This window comes from Porites lutea, chromosome 14, assembly GCF_958299795.1.
Source record: "Porites lutea chromosome 14, jaPorLute2.1, whole genome shotgun sequence".
NCBI classification, from domain to species: domain Eukaryota; kingdom Metazoa; phylum Cnidaria; class Anthozoa; order Scleractinia; family Poritidae; genus Porites; species Porites lutea.
In genome coordinates this window covers 12478395-12499407 of record NC_133214.1, presented here as the reverse complement: position 1 = coordinate 12499407, position 21013 = coordinate 12478395, and the positions used below count along the sequence as shown (strand labels likewise).

The window sequence follows — 21013 nt, the reverse complement described above, 5'->3', positions numbered from 1 at the left end:
GAATGGACCCTCACTCGCCCAAAAAAATTCATTGCGACAAAATATTGTTTTCTCATACTCGGAGATGATACCAGTTTCTTTTTCTTTGTTTGTTTGTTTGTTTCTTTATTTTTCGTTTTTATGTTATGTTATGCTACCGTATGTTATTTATTTTGTTATTATAAATGTTTGCAAAAATTGTTTTCTATCTATTGTTCTTTTTATTATTTATTTTTATTATTATTATTATTATTATTAATATTATTATTTAGTTAATTAATTATTTTTCATAAAAACATATTTTAATTTTTTCATGTTCCGGGATGTTCCGAGATGTTCCGGAATGTTCCGGGATGTTCCGGAATGTTCCGGAATGTTCCGGAATGTTCCATGTTCCGGGTTTTATCGACGCCCGGAAAAAATGGCGCATTGATGGTAAAATAGAGGCGATGTGTGAAAGCCCGCGCGTAAATGTAGAAGTTTAGTGAGGTCCAACTTTTGCATTTAGTATTTATTACATGAAATATCACTTCTAATATATTTACGCGCGTTGTGATCAGTTTCCGTCATGACGAAAGCTTAGAACAATTAGTGAAGACTTGCTTTGCTAGAAACTGCGGTGAAACCTTGTTAAAACGGCGGGCACTGAGGGGGCCACAGAAAGCGTGCGTATTAACAGGGTGTCCCACGTATTAGGCTGATTTAGCAACAGGACGGGAACGTCAGTTGACAACAAGAAAGCGCGCGGAAAGGACTAAACACGGCTTCCGGTGCTCAATTTGCCGCTCTGTCATTGGTCAAGCCAGTTGTTTGATATCGGCTCGCCGTCATCAACTGACATTCCCGTTCTGTTGTTGACTTTAGAGAAAATGTACAAAGTAAGGGCTGTCTTTCCCCAGGGACAAAGTGACATCACTGTGACATGAACAGTCCGTAATCAAAATGAGGTGTATTTGTGCTATCCCTTGTACTGGCTAGCCACGCCGGCATGAAACGCAGCAACAAATTGTACGTTAAAAAAGGCAAGAGGCAGAACATTCTTATAAAAAGAACCTGAATACCGTGTGGCACGAAATTTTTGCGGGTTCTAATTTTTTGCGAGTTTTCCTAATACCTTCCCGCAATATGCAAATAAAAGCTACCGCAAACATTTTTCCCCCTCAAAAGAATACCCCAGGGTGGGGCTCTAACTGAAATTCGCTACACAGAAACAGAGAGCTAAGAAATCTTGTCCGTTTAATCACAACTCGTCTCTTTCGTCGGAAACAAAACGGTATACAATGAAATAATGGTTTATTGTTTGAAAATATGTATTATCAATGCTGGGTACTGGGTACTTTCTGAAATCGCAAAAATTAATTCCCAGCAAGAAAAACCAATCTGTCCTGATCACAAAAGATAGTTCCTGCAAAAAACAAAAAAACTCTAATCCGCGAAAATTTCATGTCACATGGTAGTACGGTTCTAAGCAAAATCAGGAGCCCATAACCTGGCAAAAAAGAAAACTTATTCGCGATATTGCGATAAGAAACAGATGACTAATATTTGCGTCCTAAGAAAGAAGAAAAAGAAAAAAAACACATCAGTTTGTCAATAGAATTCATGGGGTACACCAAGAGATCATAATGCTCTTGGATACTCTTTAGCTACAAGTTTGGTTTAAAAGTAGCCTGCGTGGCAGGTGTTTGAAAGGGAAGGGAAAGGGAGTTACTGCTACGCAGGCTAGTTTAAAAGTGAGCAGCAGCAAGCAGGCACACCACATTTCATGAATGGGAGGATAAGGAATGAAAAGCAGGGGGGAAAAATGGAAATTGCACCACTCGACTTTACGGGGTACCAGGTTACCAAGCTTCACATGTGTTTCAATCATGGCGGCCCTTCTGCGATTCGGTGCCGCACGAGCTTGTAGAATTTTATCAGCATATGGTGTACGAAACACAGCGATTTACCAACGAAACTCACCATCCTTTTACAAGGAAAGTATTCTGAAGGCATGCCATCCGTCCGTCTCTGGGTGTAGATATTTGTCGGACGACATTTCAGCAAGCGCGGACCCCGGTGAAACTTTCGAAAATTCGACAGAGGGTGAGATTGCTGCCGAAGATAGGAACAGAAGCCTTGGCTGGAAAGACAGACCTAGCTTAAAAAGAGGCGGGGATTTTCAGTATCAGAGGCAAGTCAGACAGCTTGGAACACTTGTGATGAAGCCGGTTTTGTTAAGGGTTTTCAAAGAGATTCTTCACAGAGGTAGGCAGGCTAATATACACCGTAAGCTAAAGTGAGCTTACTGTTATGTCAGTTGTATGGATACAGGTGTTTGTGGATAATCATGTGAACCCAGCTTTTTTACTGGAATAATTTCACTTGTTTTAATAATAATGTTAGATTTAGCTTCGTAACCATTCTGGATACAACTGACATTTACCATTATACAGTACAACTGTAAGTACTGTACATGTAAGCTTACATAACACCAATTACAACAAAATGTCATTATTGTTCAAATATTTTATGTATAGTACAGTATAAGACCTAATTACTACTGTAAAGATGGATAGAGCTATGTTGAACTTTTTTGAATTGGAATCATAGATTTGTAGAGAATGACAACGTAATTTGTGTAACTTGTAACACTTTGTATAGTGATAATGGTTCAGTTTATGTACCTTAATGAAAAAGATTTGTCTGTCTGAGCCAGCTGCACTGATTGTTGTCAAATCTCTCAAAGTTGGACGTAAGATGGATGCAAGAAAAAATAATATCTTGAAATAAAACTGTGTAATCTTTACCAATATTTCTCAACATTACAAATGTATTATTTTGTGAGAGTTTCATGTTTAAATGGTAGGTTCTTCTAGCTATCCAAATTTTGGTAGTTTTATGCTCTGGAATCTATGAAGAAATCATCATAAAGTTTTTACAGTGCGTGACATGTGCACTGTTTGTTTGGAAGCCACCATTCTGGGCTATTCCTTCTTTTGTTGTTAGTATATTAAAATAAATGGCAAAATCAGCCACCTATTTATCAATCAAGCTGCCCTCTTTGAAACTTTCTGACAGCCCAGTGTTGGCGTCCTTCTTGTTTCTACTGACCAAGCTGCTGAATTGCTTATAATTATGCTTCATGGAGAGTATAATTATTGTCTTATTAGCTGACCAGTGTCCAGGGAAGATTCTAGCATAATTGTTGGTTATGACCTGCCTGCATGTTGTTCACTGTATTCTAAATTGTGAGTACATGTAAATGTGCATGAGACAAAAGTGATTTGATTCTAAATCATTTACATTTATTTTAAATATTCATTTGTGTGCAATCTTAGTCCTCGTGATAATTATCATTTCCTTTTAGAGGGTGGAATATCATCCTTACAAGCCTATCAAGTTCTACGTAACTGTGGTTCAGAGTTGTTGTATGAAAAACCAGAGTCAAGGGTGGAGTTAGCACATCATTTTTGGGATCAATTTATGGAAATAGGTGAGTACTCCATCTTAAATTGCACTATAATGTTTATGCATGAAAAAGGCATTTATATTTACCTGTTATGTGGAAGAAAATATTTTTCTTACCAGTTTAAAGCTGACAGGATAAAACAATAGTCCTTGTACCTCTGAATTTGAGTTCCATAAACAAACTCATCATTTTAAGTTCATTGTAGCACCATACTTTGCCATGCTGGTCTTCAAGAACACCAAATGGCTCTCCAAGGCCCTCACATTAAAGGGTGGGAGCTCAAATCTAAGAGCTGGCTTCTGAATAATGCTTACATGTATATGTAGGTTTTCCTAGACTCTTTTTTTTGTGAAAATTGTTTCTAAGAATTTAGCTATTCGTATCTAGTTTTGCTCACAAAAATGAAAATGACAAATCTATAAAATTGTCTATGTTATTCATTAAGGACAATGTACAAGGGTACCAGACTCTTATTACATGGTTCTGGGACTCATAGTTGTGTTCCTGGTGGGGGAGTGGGACTATAGTTTTATAGTTGTGTGAGTTCCAGGACTCACTATAGCTGTTTTCTTGATGGATCATTGTACAGCTGTACTTGTATATTGATACACCTGCATACAATTTTGTTACATAGCTTTACATTTTGTTACCTCTACTTTTAGGTGTCAAACCAGATGTAATGCTCTACAATGCTCTCTTATCAGTGTACATTCAAAACAACCATAACTTCAATCCACTGGAAGTTTTGGAAAAAATGGAGAAAAATACCATCGAACCTAACAGAGTATGGCATGAATAATAAATCTTTACAAAAATTCTTGTTAATGGTTAAATTTCTTTTAAATACATGTAAGTTTAGTAGAGACCAACCTGTATTAAGCAGCCTCACTTGGGGAATTGCTAATTGACAACTTTCTTAATACAGCTGGTTAAATGTTCAATAAGGCTTATTTTTAACAATCCTAAGAGTTAAACAAGAAAATTAAGATGGTGACAAAGCGAAATATTCATCACAAAACAAATTGACCTAAAAGTGTTTCTACTTCTTTTGTCTCTAAAGAAGGATATTAATTCAGTAAAAGACCACTCAGTGTCTTGAATAGTGTACTTGTGCATATTTCTACAGCTGTACATTATTCAATGTATGGTACATTTTTATTACTTCTTGACAAAGTCACTGTTAAAGAGAGGCTAAGGCAATGGTATATGATTTTTTGAGACCTCTGAAAAGGCGACTGCAATCACTTAATGAAGTGATTGCTCCATACAGACAAGTTTTACTGGTTAGGGAAATGATTCTGGCACTGCACTTTGATACTGTAAGCAACGACCACTATACTCTACTTGACTGTACATGACTATACATGACTGTAGTTCCACTTAATATAGGCTTGATGGCACATTGTAGCTGGGTCGTCGTGAGAATCACTTTTCTAATTTTTTTACACAGACTACCTTACTGCTGCTTATGCAAGGTTATGCACAGAAAGGGGACATTGCTGGAGCTTTGTAAGTGTTGCAGTCCATATTGTGCTCTTTATCAAACAGTATTCATAAAAATCCTTAGACTTCTAGGGTTGCATATAGCAAAGGTTTTATAAAAATTAATGTAGATAGCAGGAATTTTTTTTGCCAAACATTAAATTACTGTAAGATCATATAAAAACATTCTTTATCATGTTTTTAGGTTGCTAATATACACATCCTGTGTGTTAGGTGCTTTCAATATATTTTCATATATTTCCTTGCCTGGTGGTACTTTCCATGAACCATAACTGTCAAGACAGACCAGTCAATTTGAAAATGAAGTGATAGTGTTTTGCCAAAATTTAAACTAAAACCCATCAATGCACCTACATGTATTATTTTTTGACCCTTTTGTTTCTGTGTCCCTGGTGTGGTCCTTAGATAGGGTAGCTTAATTGTATTATCTAATACTGGATACAAACAGGTGTTTGTGGATAATCATGTGAACCCAGCTTTTTTATTGCAGTTATTTCACTTGTTTTAATAATAATGTCAGAGTTAGCTCGGTAACCATTCTGGATACAACTGACATAATTTTACTATTATACAGTACAACTGTAAGTACTGTGCGTGAAAGCTTACATAACACCAATTACAACAAAATGTCATTATTGTTCAAATATTTTATGTACGGTACAGTATAAGTCCTAATTACTACTGTAAAGATGAAAAGAGCTAAGTTGAGCTTTTTTGAATTGGAATCATACGTGTAGATTTGTAGAGAATGACAAAATAACCCGGGGGGGGGGGGGGGGGGGGGTACTCCCGCGAAGTTTGGATAGGGGTGTGCCGCAAAGGTTCGTGAACCCTAACCCTATTTAAGGACTAAGAAAGTGAAAACTGATGCCCTTTTGAAGGCCTAAAGCCTAAAAATGACACCCTATTTAAGGAAAAAACAAAATTATTAATAGCATGAAAATGAAAACTTTATTTCTTCTCTGTAACATTGGATGTATAGCATCAAGCATAAAATACTAGAATAAGCCTAGTTTAAAAGAAAATGTTCGTTTAGGTGGGTGTTTTCACACTCCAGTATTAGATAATATCATTGTTGTCAAAAAAGATACCCTATTTAAGGACCGAGAATCTCAAAAATCATACCCTATTCCGCGGCACATACCTATATAGCCCATATACGGGCAAAATAATTTGTTTTGCTCATTTTGCTTTGTAAACTGAGTCACAAAATTATAACATGAAACTTACCGGGTGGTAAAGGCAGTTAATGGAGCATGATGTCCCAGGGGTGTAGGCTGAGGTAGCCTGCCCTGATGTATGCACGCTTGTATCCTTAGAGCCTTATTCAAAACTGAAAACACGCTACTCTGTAAGTTGCAAACAAAAGCTGTTCATTGCTGTAACCTTACTAATTTGTGGAATGTTTTTCATCGTACACATGTACATGTATTTTTTATCATCGCACAGATTAATTTTGGTCCCTGTTTTCAAGGCCCTATTTGTGACGAGACTGTTATCATGATAAGACTAGGTAGCTTATGGTGCAGCTGTACCTAATAATCAAAATTTGAGACACTGTCTTGCTATAAACGTTCTGCTATGCCCACCTGGTCATTCTTCAGGTAGCTCCCACCAAAGCAAACAGTTACAATAATTTTGTTAGCTGCCCTCCCTCTAGCCTGAATTTCATCTGATTACTTCGAGTCGTTATTACTCCCTCAGTAACGTCTGAATCGACCAGCCGTTAATGCCGTCCAGTGACGTCACTACTCCTTGACCTTTGCTTAATTCATGCAAAAAGTAAAACACGATTTTCAAGTGGCAAACCGAGAAATATCGTTTGGAAATGTCTGCATGATACAGAATTGCTTTATTTTTTTCGATCGTAATTCATGTTTAACGTTCAAACTATCAACTGCATGCAGTACAACTCTGAACCAGTTGTACTGAATTCTATAATCTGAATCAAACTCGGTCGCAATCACGCAATGAAATAAACACACACACGGAACACTTAGTTAAAAAACACAATGATTTGCTTTAATTGAAAGGAAGCTATTTGGTCCTTAACGAAGAAAAAAACAAGGAAACAAGAAAGAAAAGCTAACAGAATCATTACACTTGACGGCAAAAATAGCAAGAAGGTCAAATTATAATATTGAACTCAGAAAACTTTGCGTAAACAAAATCACCGGCCGCCGAAACCACAAAGCGGCTCCAAATGAAAACCTACCGACTCTCCGCAATGATCCTTCATTCGCAGCTCAATTTAGCATTTCAGTTTCGAAGACAAGGCCAATTTTGCTGTTTAAGATAAAGATTAAGCTTATCGAAATGTTTGAACGACACGAAAGAATGCCAGGGATGCGATCCGCTGAATATCCAATGACAATCCCGCTAAAATTTTTCATAATTATACATAATTATGCGAATGTTTAGACAATCAACCAATCAAAATCACTACCAGGTTTTCGGGTAGTGAGTGACGTCACTGGACGGCATTAACGGCCGGTCGATTCAGACGTTGTTGAGAGGAGAAAACGACTCGAAGCAATCGGATGAATTTCAGGCTACCCTCCCTCCCTTTGCTGGAGTTGTGTTGTGCTACAATAAAAGTTTGGTGGGTCACTCCTTGTGGTGCAGTTAAGTCTGCTTTGCAACTTTCCCCAAGCTTTTGTGGGCATTGCTTGAGTCTTGCCATCATATTTCTTTGCCTTCATCTTATCCAATCCAGCCCATGCAGCACTGGCTATAAATACTCTTGACTGTCCTACCCCGTCATAGTGGGGTGATAAGTGAGGCTTGTGTATTGTTGTGTGCATAACCTGAAGTTGCTATAACCTGCCACAGGACTGTGCGCCCACACCCCCCCCCCCACCCCCCCATAACTTCATCTTGTAATTATTTTCTTATTTAGCCTGCGGGCATGATTTAGTTGTGTGACTTTTTCATGCGTACTTTAGGAGGAATAGTGACATTAAGCACCACAAAATTAAAATAGTTATTATTCAGCTGACTCTTAACAAGCTTTCAGGAAATCTGCAAAAAAATAAAAATAAAAACTTAGTTGTGATAAATTTATGTGTACCACTTAGTACTTGTATGTAGGTAGCTAAATGAGACTCTGTCCATTTTAATTTCTGGTTATTTTTTATAGTAAAGTGCTGGAGTTTATTAAAGCTGCTCAAATGCCTCTTACTGAGCAGGTGTTTGCAGCACTCATCACAGCTTATGGATTTAATGGGTAAGTATTTAAAATGACCCCTGAATAATAATTGAAATAATAAATGTACTTCATGTAAGTTATCATACTTTTAAGTAAACTAATAAAAACGATAATAAAATTATAATAATAACAACAATAACAACAGGTGAATGGTACAGGCGCACATGCGTCAAAGGCCCAAACAGCAGGAGCTTAATCTGGTTTCCTTAGTACAAAGTATGTCTAGGAATATTGCTACTCCCCCCTAGATGGGATGGTAGCTAGTCTATTGCTGGGTTACACTCTAGCAGTATGTCACCGGTATGCGTTTAATACAGAGTATGTATAATATGTGAGCCAGCGAGCCAGCGAGCCAGCGAGTCATGCGAGTCAACATGCGTCCAATATATTAATGATATCAATAAGGAAAATAATAAATAAATTATAGAATTGATGATCCATCATCTTAGTTTACTTGTACTTTTTGCACAGTAAAAATGGTCTATAATCTGATGTTCTCACGTTTTTTTTGGTTTCTACATGTATCTTTTTCATGAGTTAAAGTTTTGTTATTGGATATGTGTAATAGTTACAGTGACATGAAATCTATATCTGTTTACAGTGATCGTGAAAGTGCAAGGGGTGTATTTGATCTCATGAGGTAAGCTCAAGTGGCATCAGCTGTATAGTACAGTATAGACCTCAACAGATTAGTATCTGGGTAACAATCTTATTATAAGTAGCAGTTAATCAGTTTGAAGTTTCAAGGTTTGTAATTTCAAAATTTTTCTTGTTATTAGGATTCTCAATTTGCGAGACCAATTACCCCAATCCTGATGAGTCCAGATACCCTGTACAGTAGTAATTAATAATATTGGTTCCTCCATACCCTATTCTTTTTCCCCTTCCCTGTTCCCACATTTCATGGCCACAGGACTACAGGATGTGTGCCATAAATTTGGCACAGGAACCCACTGTCTGCTTTTCTCTCTGTGATACCTATATTGCAGACTTGCATTATTGTACTCGATTGCTTACACTAGCCTATAAACCCAGCTAGCCCTTCATGTTTTTGACAGCACTCAGTCCTGAACAACACTTGGCTACTCCCCTCTCTTTCTCCCATATAATTTGCATCCTACACGCTGTATTGAATTGCACACATGACATTAAATGAGAAAGGAAATGAAACATGGGTCTGATCTCTACAGGGAAAATGGATTGGAACCAGACTTGGACAGCTACACTGCTCTGTTGGCTATGTATGGTGAAGCAGGAGACATGGAGTCCATTATGAAGGTGAGCTCACTCAGTTCGCATACATGTACACAATCAACTGGGAGCCATGCCATGCCAACCATGCAGCCCGATCTTTATGATATCAACACCACAATTCACTAGACTTGAGTGTTACAGCACAAAAACAAAGCTGCTGTAATATAACAGCTAACATGAAACTGAGCCTAGTACATAGGTGTAAGATAAAAGAATAACCAGAACTAAGGCACTACTTGAAATCCTACAACAATCCAGAAAACACCTGAAGGGCGGGTTACAAAAACAACTGAACTTTGAAATGCCATATGACCTGAAGATCCCCCGCGCACTTGAACCCATACTCCCAGCCATGTGTGAGAAAAATGTATTCTGCTTCTTTCATTCCTCAGCCTTCCAAAAACCCCAGTTACTACTTGGTTTGCTATCTTGATATTATTTTGTGTACTCGACCACCCTGTTGTAGACCTTTGTGCATCAGTTTTTACACAGTTATATGAATTTTTTACCTGCAACACCTGTCTTCCTGTTTGGTTTAGCTTTTATACACTACACACAAAACCTGTACATGTATTGAGCTGTGTAATAGTCCAATATCGGTATCGTAAGGTGGCTCAATGATTTTTTTTGGTTCAATACCTCTGATGTTTGAGCACTAGCCACATCTCAATTCACAAAGATTTAGAAAACTAAACTACCACAGCTGTATTATAGCTAATGATCAAAATAAATTTGTTATATAAGCTGGTTACAATGATGTTGGAGTTGTCATAGCAATGAAATGAGGACATTACCTATCAAGCCACCTTTAATAACATTATTCATGATGCATTTAATTACTACATTTGTAGTAATTTCATCATTTAAGAGCAAAATATTTATCGATTTTTCTTCTTCATATAATTTGCTTGTGCTGCAGACAGTGAATGAGATGCAAGAGAAAAGAGTTTACCCAAACAGGAAAGTGTTTTTATCAGTACTGGATTCCCTTTCAAAACGTGGACACCTTGGACCCATAAGAGATGTATGAGTAACTTTATAATATTTCTCTTTTGTGTGGTGTTATGCAATGTACACAGCTTTTGAATTTGACTTGTTTTTTTTCCAGCTTCTTCAAACCCCCATTGTCAGGACTCTAGTGGAAGGAGGTATTTATTATCATTAAGTTCAGTTTATTTCAAAGTGTACACTATAATTAATTAATTATTATTTATTATTTTAATCGTACAAAGTGTATGTTATTGTTTCAACTAATATACATGCACATGTTATGATAAAAATAATATTAATAATAATAATAATAATAATAATAACAATATGTATTAATTTTTTTTTATTTTTTTGTACTGGCCTTGTATTTTAGTCTAATGTTACATGTATGTGCTATAATAATGACAGTGAAATGATATTTATTGTGAAAAAAAAAATTCATTTGAAAATAAATTAATTTTGTAGAGCATGATATTATTATTTTGTATAGAAATTAGAATAACTAGACTTTAAATGAAATGAAGCCATGTTACACATGAGGATGTACATTTTGTTTTTCTACCATTTGACAGATTTAAAAGATCTCATGCTAGCTGTGGCTACTCGGGGTGAGATAAACAGTGCATTTATTTTCTTGGGACATATGGCAGAGACAGGTGGAGGCAGGAGAACACCTTTAAAGCCAGAGTTTGCTTTACTTAAACAAGTTATTTTATCAGGCCAGGTTGGTGAAGAAAATTAGCCTTTAATTAACTTGCTTGAATTACATCTGACAGTACACATGTACATCTATATTTTGTTCTGCATACTCTTTAACTCCTCTAGCTTCTTTGTGAACTGTGAGGGGAATCAAACTGTTTGTTGTTGTTGTTTAATTTTGTGGGAAGAATTGTTGCAAAGTTTACAAGTTCATGGAATAGCTCTTTTGAACTTACATTTATGCTCTTGCGGAGTAAGTTTCAGAAGCACTCCCTGAACTTCACAGAAATCAATACTTTTCTGACAAGAGTATGTGTACATGCAGTGGCCAGTGTTCTACTATTTTTCTTGTAAACTAAGAACTTCTGCCTACCAAAAAGCATCCTCCATTAATTTTGATGAATCCTCTGCTTTGTTTCTCCCTAGTCATTTTTAATTAGAGTGTTTTTGTGTTTGCATTTTTCTTGTAGCCAATAGATATTATTCTTGTTACAATTCATGAACTTGAGAAGTTGGGAGCTTTTAGAAATGTGTATGAGGATGCTTTGGATCTAACCTTCGACAAGAAAAATCCAGGTACATGTAACTTTATTTGTTTGTACATCCCCTTTCTTTAATATAAAGGTAAATAACCTTTTTTTGTAATCCGCTTTCTGTCTGTCTGTCTGCCTGTTCTGTTTTGTTTTTCTTGTTCCGTTACTAAAGTGTATAAACAATAACGTAATAATAACAATAAAAATTATATAGATTTAGCCAAGGCTAAAAGCAAAGCATTCATTTATACTTTTTAAATTTACTTAAAACAATAAAATTAGACACTCTCCTTAATGAAAAAACCAAATAAACAATTCACTTGACAGGAGTTGTATGTCATTTTGTGGCTGTAGTACAAGAACACTTTAATTTCAAAATTTGACTGAAATTAGAAAAGGCCTCAGTTGTCAGCAGGTAGTGGAATATTCTCATAATTTTAGTGGAGTACCTGTATTAAAACTAGCTGGATAAGCTAAGTGCACTGTAACCATTAACCTTTAACATTGTAGTTAATTAGAGAAAAAAGTTGAAGCAAGTATCGGAGTTCACATTGGTTTTTACATGTACAGCTGTATGTAGTAAGGACATGAACAGGCGGCCCTATAACTACATGTCTTCCAGAAAATTTGGTTATTCCGTGTCCTGAAATGTCCAAATTTACTGGGATGGTTAAATTATTATCACCTCATTTTCATACCTCTAATGCTTCAGATGCACTTTGATTGCCAAAAGATTCATGCAGGGCTGTCATTAAAAGGCGTGAGCCGGGGATTTCCCCCAGCTACTAGGAATGTGAGCCCCAGCTACTTTCATAGCAAAATAGAAGAAAAATAGAACCAAAAGAAGTCCCTATTTGTTTAATTCCCTGCTTACTTGTTGTATTTACCCAGCAACGTGAAATCCTAGAGACATCCCTGTTCACTTCGCATTTTTTTGCCTTTGTCAGGCTATAAAAATGTTTATAGCATTTTTCTTTTACATAAGTTAATTATAGAATAATCATGCTATCTATAAATGAAGATTAACTTTTGACTTTCGGCTTTCAATTTTGATTTCAGAAATCACTCTAGCAGTTTTACAAGAGATGCTACAAAAGGTTGGCTTATTTTTAATAGTTGTACTTGTTTGACTTAAATAATGACAGAGGTGTACAGTTGTTTTGTGTTTAATTTTATTAAGACTTGAAGAAAACATTAGAGGTTATGTCACTATGTCATGTCACCTGCAGAGTTTTATTTTATTTCAGAGAGTAAATAATAAATAGAACGATTTTCATATGACCTTGAAAAATGGTTTCGGTAACTGTCCGTTATTTGTTTTATCAGCTAATGGATGATAACATCAAAGAAAACCCTAATAATTATAGAGAAGGCGTTGTTTGATTGGCCAATCGTGTTACAGTATGACGTCAAAGCAAAGTATCGATTGATTTCTAGAAAGTTCTCGGGCATGAATTTTTTTTTCACCCGAGCGTTCGCTTAACCAACCAAAAGCCACGCGCGTTTGTATCCATTCGATAAACCAATCAAATCGCTCTATCTCCGTTCATTTGTTGTGTTGTTCGCGCGTTTTCATTTCAAAGTCATACAAAAATCGCTCTATTGTAACTCATTCTTTGTGCACTTTTAATATTGTTTCTCTTTGATGCTACAGAAACTACGAGTGCGAACACATTACTTTTACCCACTCTTAGCCATGTATGCCAATAATGAAAATGCCAAAGGTATGATATGATTTACACTTAAGCAATTTTATGACCTTTTCTAGCTGCACCCACATTGCTTAGACTCCCGTCACATGACGACTGTGACCTAATGCATTTGCTATCGTGAAAGAGACAGCGTCATGTTGTTATCAGGATTAAAAGTTTCATTTCTTGTAACTTTGAACCGGAAACTAGAAACCTTCATGCACATGAGGTTCGTAATTCTAAATTGTCGTAAAAATGTTAATATCAATAATAATATTGTATTAATAAATCATTTTCAATTCCAGGTGCACAGGAATTAGTAAATTTGATGGGAGACAATGGCTTTGAGATGGATGGCACTACGTATGTATTAACAACACTTTACCGCTTTACCAGGGCTTTTGTTTCCTATCAGATTTTGAAGGCCTAGCACTACACTGTACCTGCAACTGTAAAGCGTACAATGAGTTGGTCTAGAAAATATCAAAATCCCTTCACGAACCCTCTGGAAATTCCAGTGAAGTTAAATGCATTCCTTTTAATTGTTTTCCCCGTCTTTGAGAACCATTTCCCCCTTCTGCTTTTTGTGTCTACTCCTTCCTTGGCAAGTGATCAGGCATGATCTGACAGATGATTTTACCCTTTTCCTGGGTTCTTGGATTTAGTTTAATGGAAAATGTAACAAAGTTATTCGCCATAAGCTCAGCAGTCTCTACCAGTCAGCAGTCAAACTCAAAGGTGTAAGCATATGTGTTATGTTAATGCGTCGTTATAAGCAGGATTGTGGATTATTTTTTTTAGCTTTTTCCACATAGCAACTGTGTTGGCGCAGTTTGAAGCGATTATTTTTCCTTCCACCTATCCATATCAGTGTGATGGGTGCCTGAAATGGCGGCTAATGGCCATGTTGCAGGGATTTGCCAGCCATGGGAGCTGATTCTATCTAGGATACGGGTAGATACCTCAGGCACTCTCCTTCCATTTAACAAGCTAAGGCAGCTAACTTACGAGGGAATCATTTTCTTTTCTTTTTTTCCGTTTCTAGCTTGAGGTACCTGGTGAAATCTTATGGCAATCCAGATGCCGATGACGTGGAGTCCTTTATAAATCTTTCTCAGGTGCTAACACTTTTTACCCTTCGGAAAAACGAGAACAACCTCTGTGATAGTAATTCTCAGGTTTTGCCTGCATGTTGTTGCAAAACATTTGAAGAGACAGAGTGGCACGGCACAGGGTTTCATTCTGTTCAGCCAAAATAGTTTTTTCAGCGTGCACATGCACTTGATACATGCAAAGCGTAATGTCCATTCAATACATGTCCGAAAGATTTGGACAATTAACCTGCTGTCCCTCAGCATTGCATGGAAGCCAAGTGCAGGGTTATTACCAAATATTGACGAATGACCAGATTTACAATGATCTTCTAAATATTATAAATTACCTCACTAACAATTATCATTAAAATGTACACTTTTTCTCTTTTGCAAATAAAATGGGCCTCCATTATTGTCCAATTTGGAGAAGTCTAATTATGATGTTTTTTTGTTGTAGGATGTTCCTGTGTCTAAGTACATGCTGACAACAATGGCTTCATTAGTCATGACTACAGGGCAGCTAGATAAACTGCTGAAAACTGGTAAGCACAATGGTTTAGACCAAGATTAACCCATTCGCAACTGGGAATTTTGGCGACAAACTTTTGGAAGCTAGTCGAACCGTTTTCTGGTCACTGTCTGGCATTCTAGACTTTTCTTTTGCTTTTTCTCTCCTTCCCGTGAACAAGATAGGGTTAACCGAGAGCCTTATACTTCAAAGCGGAGGTCTTAGATTTCCCTGTAATGACCGAACGGTCGAGGTTAATATTTTATTGATTATATATATATATGGCCTTTTTGGCGCTTTCTTAAAAAGAATGCAATAAAGTAATTCTCAACATTTGCTTGCGCGTGAAAGAGGCCATTCGTAACCTGGCGATGCGATCGAAACCACAATACACAGTTTCTTTAACAATGAGACAATTTTTGTCGTTATGACCTCAAGATATAGGGCAAATTTAACCAATACTCGGTCATTACGGAAAATTTTGCCCGCTGAGCAGCCAATCAGAGCGCGTGTACTATTGTAGCCTTATAATAAACACAGTGTAACAGTTTAATACCCTGATTGTCTTTCTAGTCGAGTATGCCAAACAGGAAGGAATTAATCTCTTATGCATATCTGATGCTTTTGGACAGTATCTTGCAAAAAAGTGAGCAAACCTTTACGAGATATATATGATAACTAGGTGTGAGTACAGTTTAACCCTTCTAGCAGGCAGTTTTACAATTGCCATAAATTTGCATGAAGGTGCATTTCCTTATTTCTAATGACCTCCACACGTATCCGGTATTTTTATATCCGCAACTTTTTCTGTGCGGATTCAGCATCCGTCCACACGTATCCGGTGTATCCGGCATACGAGTCCGCAACTTTTTAAATCCGCTCTCCTCTTGGACTTAAGTTTCAAGTCTTATAACGTGTGTGCGGTTAAACCTACATTGTTAAGCTTCTTTCCATGTCGGACGGTGGAATTGGGCGCCGTAAACGAGCCGAAGGTCTCTTTACAAATTAGCTGACGAAGTGAGAGTGCATCCGGATATGTCAGTGTGGACGGACAAATTCGATTTGAATACGGCTACGTGTGGAGGTGATTAAAAAAATATCCGGATACGTGTGGAGAGGGCTGATCCTCGGGATTGCACGAAACTTTGAGTCGGGATCACGGGATTGAAGAACCTTATTGGGGACCTTCGTTTCAGGCTTATTTATGTGCCAAGTAGGTTGTACAAATCTGCTTTTATTTTCTTCCATTACTTAGTTCAAATGTGCTGGTACATGCAGTGTGTATAACCGGTATCATTCTCTTGGAATTGTAATAATTATAAGAATTTTTTTTCGATTCTTTTTCAACCGTTATGGGTTGGTTCATTCTCTCTAATGTACTTTTCAAAGCGAAACGAAAATAGAGCCTGATCTCAGGTTAGTCATTCTGCTACGAGGATCATGTTCACTTTCATATCTTTATCCGCAGTTCAACATATGCCTGATTTCATATATTTAAATACATGTCATTTCCACTATGATCGGGTATATTACGAACTCACAATGACCTGCTCTCCAGTTGGTTTGATTAGCCCAGTGGATAGAGCGTTGCGTCTGGTCATCGCAAAAGTCAGGGTTCGTTTCCTGGTAAAGCCTGGATTTTTTAGGGTTTTTTTAACCGCTTAGGTTGCTCATTTTACTGTGAGGATCATGATCACTTTCATAACATTATTTTTGTTGTTTTTGTTAGGAATTTTGACCCCCGAAATGCAGTGCAGGTAAGAAAACAATTCAGAAATGCAAACTAGTACTTAACAGGGGTTGTTCGAAACTGTATGATTAACAATTTATTCCCCGAGTGCGCGTTGGATATGAGTTGGCTATAATCATCTCATATCCAACAAGCGCGAGTGGAACAATGTTTTATTCAAAACGCCCACAAAATATCGAGAATTCTTCCCGACTTTATTTGTAAAAACAACCGATTTTCAGCTTGTTATAATTTTGAGCAGACGCGTGCAGTTACCAGTTTTTTCAATATTGTGATTTTTATTCTTGCAGATTGTTAAGCTTCTCGACAGTCTTGATGCAACTCTGGGATTGAGTAAGTCAAACGCTGCGCAGATTGTTGATAATAAAGCCAATCTCTAAAAACACTGCCGTAGTCTTTTATTTTTATTGATTTTTATATTTTTTGTTTATTGGCTTTTGATAACCTCCCACAGTAAATTTCGGTTTTGAGTCGTTCCGGCAAAAGCCGGAAAAAGTAATACCTCGGAAATTTCGGTTTGCTTTATTTTCTGAAAAATGTCCTCGCTTTGTTTTCTGAAAAATTTCTACCGGAATGAACTGTTTAATCTGAAATATAACCCGAAATTATTGATTTTTCTATACAATTAATAATAACTAATAAATAAGCGCCACAGGAATACCTTTTCCGGTTGCTCCGGGAAATTTTGGCCGCTGAAACTTTCCACTGCATAAACCTGAAAACAAGTGTTCCATTAGCCTCGCACACTTACGTACTTAGGAATTCCTCCCCGACTCCCACGAACGTCTACCAACGGTGGAGTTGGCTGCTCTCTTCAGCGGACGTTTGTGAGCAAAAATGCATGACGAAACGCTAAGAACGTCCGCGTGAGAGGGAGACTAGTGTACCATTTGCATTCTAAGCAGAATTTCCGTCCCTGCACGACTTTCCCTGCGAGCAAAGGGTGAAACGACGAGCGGAAAGCGAGACACCGGGAGAGGCCTCTGATAGACTATCGGGGGGTGGTGGTGGGGGCATTTTTTTTAGGCGACGTATTATAGGGGACGTAAGTTTCTGTTTTCTTTCTAAACTTGTTGAAGCCTATATCGCCAGGAAAAAACTTCCCTACAAATGACATTTTAACCGAGTTGCACAAATCGCCTTTACTTTCCCCAGGTAATGTTATTGTTAAAGCATGCGAAAAATGCAGCCAAAGAGAAGCCATTACAAGAGTAGAATTTGTTACCCTTCTTCTTAAGGAGGTAAGTTTTTAGTGGTCAAGTATTACTGTTACACTCGCATTCACAAATGTTGCTTTAAACCAGTGTACTACATGTATGTTAGAGTGCGTTTTACGCGTTCATACAGATTTTCAGATTCTGTCACTTTATTTATTTATTTATTTATTTATTTGTTTATCATTTATTTGCAGGGTTTGAATCATTTGTTGGAGTCTCGCACATTCACATTTGTTATGTCAAGTTTAACGCAAAATAAAATGACGACTGAGTTTTATGAAGTAAGTTCGTAGTGCAACTAGACCTGAAAAGAAACCCAACTTATTTCCTCCTTACAAGTCACCCCTTGAGGCCTTTAACTGTACCTTAAAGTTTGAAGATAAAAACCGCCGTTGAGATTAAGACAGTAATATTTCCGTTTATGCAAGGAAAAACAGGGTTACCGGTCGTTTTGAAACAAGTTTATTCAATCGAGGTGAAAATAGTTTCACGTCATTGCATTTTGCTTAAAGAACAAAGAATTTCACCAAAAATGCTCTTCTTTTTCACGCTTGAGTGAACGAAATTTTTGTGCAGTTTCACAGCTTGAGTTCGTATCGAAACGACCGGTTTCCAAAAATAGACGCGTCTTACGTAGACGCCTACAATAGACGCGAACTGTTCCAGTTGTATACACGAGCATAAGATGCGTCTTGGCGCAGTCGTGTCTTTGTTTAAAAAGACTGTCGGTCTCATATGCCATTTAAGGGTGGAACACTCTTGGTGACAAGTCGTAGCAACACGTCGCGGCGACACCTTGATAAACTGCTTTTTACGTACGGGAGAATTTTTGTGAAAATCTTTGTCTCCGCGACATGATTTATTAAAATGATCTGATTTTCTGCGACGTCTTGAGGGGACAAATCCTGTCGTGGAGGCAAAGAGTTGCACAAGCATTCTCCTGTAAACACGAAGCGATTTGTCGCTCCGACGCGTGGGCGTATTACGCGACCTGTACACAGAAAGTGATTTATCGCTGTGACTTGTTGCAGCGACATGTCGCCTAGTGTCCCGACCTTTATTTGGGAGGTTTACGTCTTATTTTTTCCGTATAGATGACACTACTATCTTCTCTCACAGTGATTTTTGAATTGTTTTTTCCTTCACCCTTTTCTTAGTTTGTACGCGTTATGAAGGAATCCAAGGTGACATTAGATGAGCACCATTACAGACAGTTAATTAAGGTAGGTCATTTTCAACATTTCTTTGTAGCCGACATTTCGCGACGCCATCAACAGTTTCCCCTCGAGTGACGTCTGAAGAACGAGCGCAGATACTAATGACGTGTCACTACCCTTATCGGGTTAACGCTTATAATTGGTTGAAAATTTGTTTCAACCAATCAGATCTGGGTAGTGACTCGTCATTAGTATGGAATTTCTGTGCTCGTTTCTCAGACGTTACTTCGAGAAACCAGTGGTGGTGTCGCGAAATTTCGGCTGTTTCCTCAGGCTATTTTTTTTGTCACCCTGCTGTAGCTGCATGCATTATTTCAAACTTTTTTGAATTCAAGATAAAATTCTCTGATTTTTTTTCTTTATTTTTCTGCAGATGATGGCATTTGATGGAAAGGCAGAAGCTGCGCAATTTTGCTTTGAAAAGGCCGCAGTAAGATGTTGAATGTTATGTACCTTTTGGGGTCCTTTTGCTCTTTAATGTTGCTAAATATTGCTGGCTTCAGTATTTCTACATATCTTGGGTGACAATGTGAGAACCTTTAATCAGTCTTTACTGACTGAAGTGGATGTATGAAGGCGTTTACTAAGCGTGCCCATCCCCCACCCCTCCCCCCCCCCCCCCCCCAGTTTTTGGGTATCGGTCCTTTTTTCTTTGTGAAGGTGCAAATCATCATGATAGCCCTCGGCGGGGCGAGGAAATTTGTTCAAAAAAACTCCCCGGGACTAAAAACTGTGATCAAATACCCCATCCTAGGGACAAGTAAGATTTACATTTCCTTGACAGCCGAAGCTTAAAATCGCAATTAAACGCAGTGAGTAAATGACGGAAACAGGGGTCCGAAATTTTACCATGAGACACGACGAGAAATTCAACTTCGTCACAGTTTTTCTAAGAATTCCTTTCAAAGATTTTCGGGCTCCTATAGTTTTTTCTTCTCTATACTATAGATTCCTCTTCTCTCCAAAATTGTATGCAGTGTTTACAAGCGTGTTCACGCTTTCTTCTGGCTTGTGTTGGTTAAAATGCGTTAATATTTAACTGGAATCATTCTTTAAGGAGCTTGTGCTTGGGTACTCTTTATTTTCCATTATAGAGTTTTTATGCGTACTGGCTTATAACCAGTAAGCATTATGTCAACGTCTGTGTAAGTCCGTAAGTCCGACAATTATGACTGGGATCTGTTGTGTAACGTCGAAGCAACGATCAATTTCAGAGTGATATTCCGATGCATTTTTGCGCAGTATGGCATTTCCAGAAGTTGTATTAGTAGCTTCCTTATCATCCAAAACGCGAACTGCGTGAATCAGAATCTTGAAACTGATTATTCCTTTGTTTTGTTCTTTTAGAAATTAGCTGAACCAACAGACCTGATGTACAGTTATTTATTGCTGTCATATGCTCACTGCTCAGAAGGGGGAATATATGCTCGTGTACCGAAAGACAGGGTAAAAATTAATAGTGCACATTGGCTGTTACCTGTGTGATTACATCTCTTAGGCAACGTTCACAGACAATTCATGCGTTTTGGTGTGCCGCTTTCCCGGCACGCTAACTGTACGAATATTTCTAGCCGAAACGGTCAAAAATTTGTCTGGCGTGGTGTGAACACCATGACCCTCTGAATTTTTGTACGGGAATTCGTCCGGTGCCGTTTGAATTTAGCCTTAGTTAGTTAAAGGCTCTTCTAATTATTGTGGTTTTTTTTTGTAGTCAAGTTTCTGTGTTGAGGGTAATATGGCATAGAAGGCAGTGTGGCCGAGCGGTTAGAGCGCTGGACTTGTAATCCGGAGGCCCTGAGTTCAAGTCCCGCTCTAGCTGCTAACTGGATTTGTTCACTGTAGTCCCGAGTTCAAATCCTCGGCCACACTTTTAAATATCTATCTTGTTTGCCTCTGGCTAGTTGGGTTTCTTAACCTTT

General features: G+C 37.7%; 1 protein-coding gene across 1 annotated transcript in view; it reads left to right on the top strand.

The window, feature by feature from the left end:
- Positions 1-1837: 1837 nt before the first annotated feature.
- Positions 1838-21013, top strand: part of LOC140925239 (uncharacterized) — a 31508-nt gene continuing 12332 nt past the window's right edge. The window contains exons 1-24 of the mRNA XM_073375230.1: positions 1838-2226; positions 3329-3454; positions 4093-4214; positions 4881-4939; positions 8073-8159; positions 8743-8781; positions 9332-9419; positions 10315-10419; positions 10504-10543; positions 10958-11109; positions 11555-11660; positions 12677-12714; positions 13272-13341; positions 13614-13671; positions 14354-14426; positions 14860-14944; positions 15484-15556; positions 16640-16667; positions 16951-16993; positions 17816-17901; positions 18072-18158; positions 19035-19100; positions 19468-19524; positions 20442-20540. Coding sequence (XP_073231331.1) covers positions 1848-2226; positions 3329-3454; positions 4093-4214; positions 4881-4939; positions 8073-8159; positions 8743-8781; positions 9332-9419; positions 10315-10419; positions 10504-10543; positions 10958-11109; positions 11555-11660; positions 12677-12714; positions 13272-13341; positions 13614-13671; positions 14354-14426; positions 14860-14944; positions 15484-15556; positions 16640-16667; positions 16951-16993; positions 17816-17901; positions 18072-18158; positions 19035-19100; positions 19468-19524; positions 20442-20540 — 2166 coding nt within the window. The 5' untranslated portion in view covers positions 1838-1847. The remainder of the gene's footprint in view (positions 2227-3328; positions 3455-4092; positions 4215-4880; positions 4940-8072; positions 8160-8742; positions 8782-9331; positions 9420-10314; positions 10420-10503; positions 10544-10957; positions 11110-11554; positions 11661-12676; positions 12715-13271; positions 13342-13613; positions 13672-14353; positions 14427-14859; positions 14945-15483; positions 15557-16639; positions 16668-16950; positions 16994-17815; positions 17902-18071; positions 18159-19034; positions 19101-19467; positions 19525-20441; positions 20541-21013) is intronic.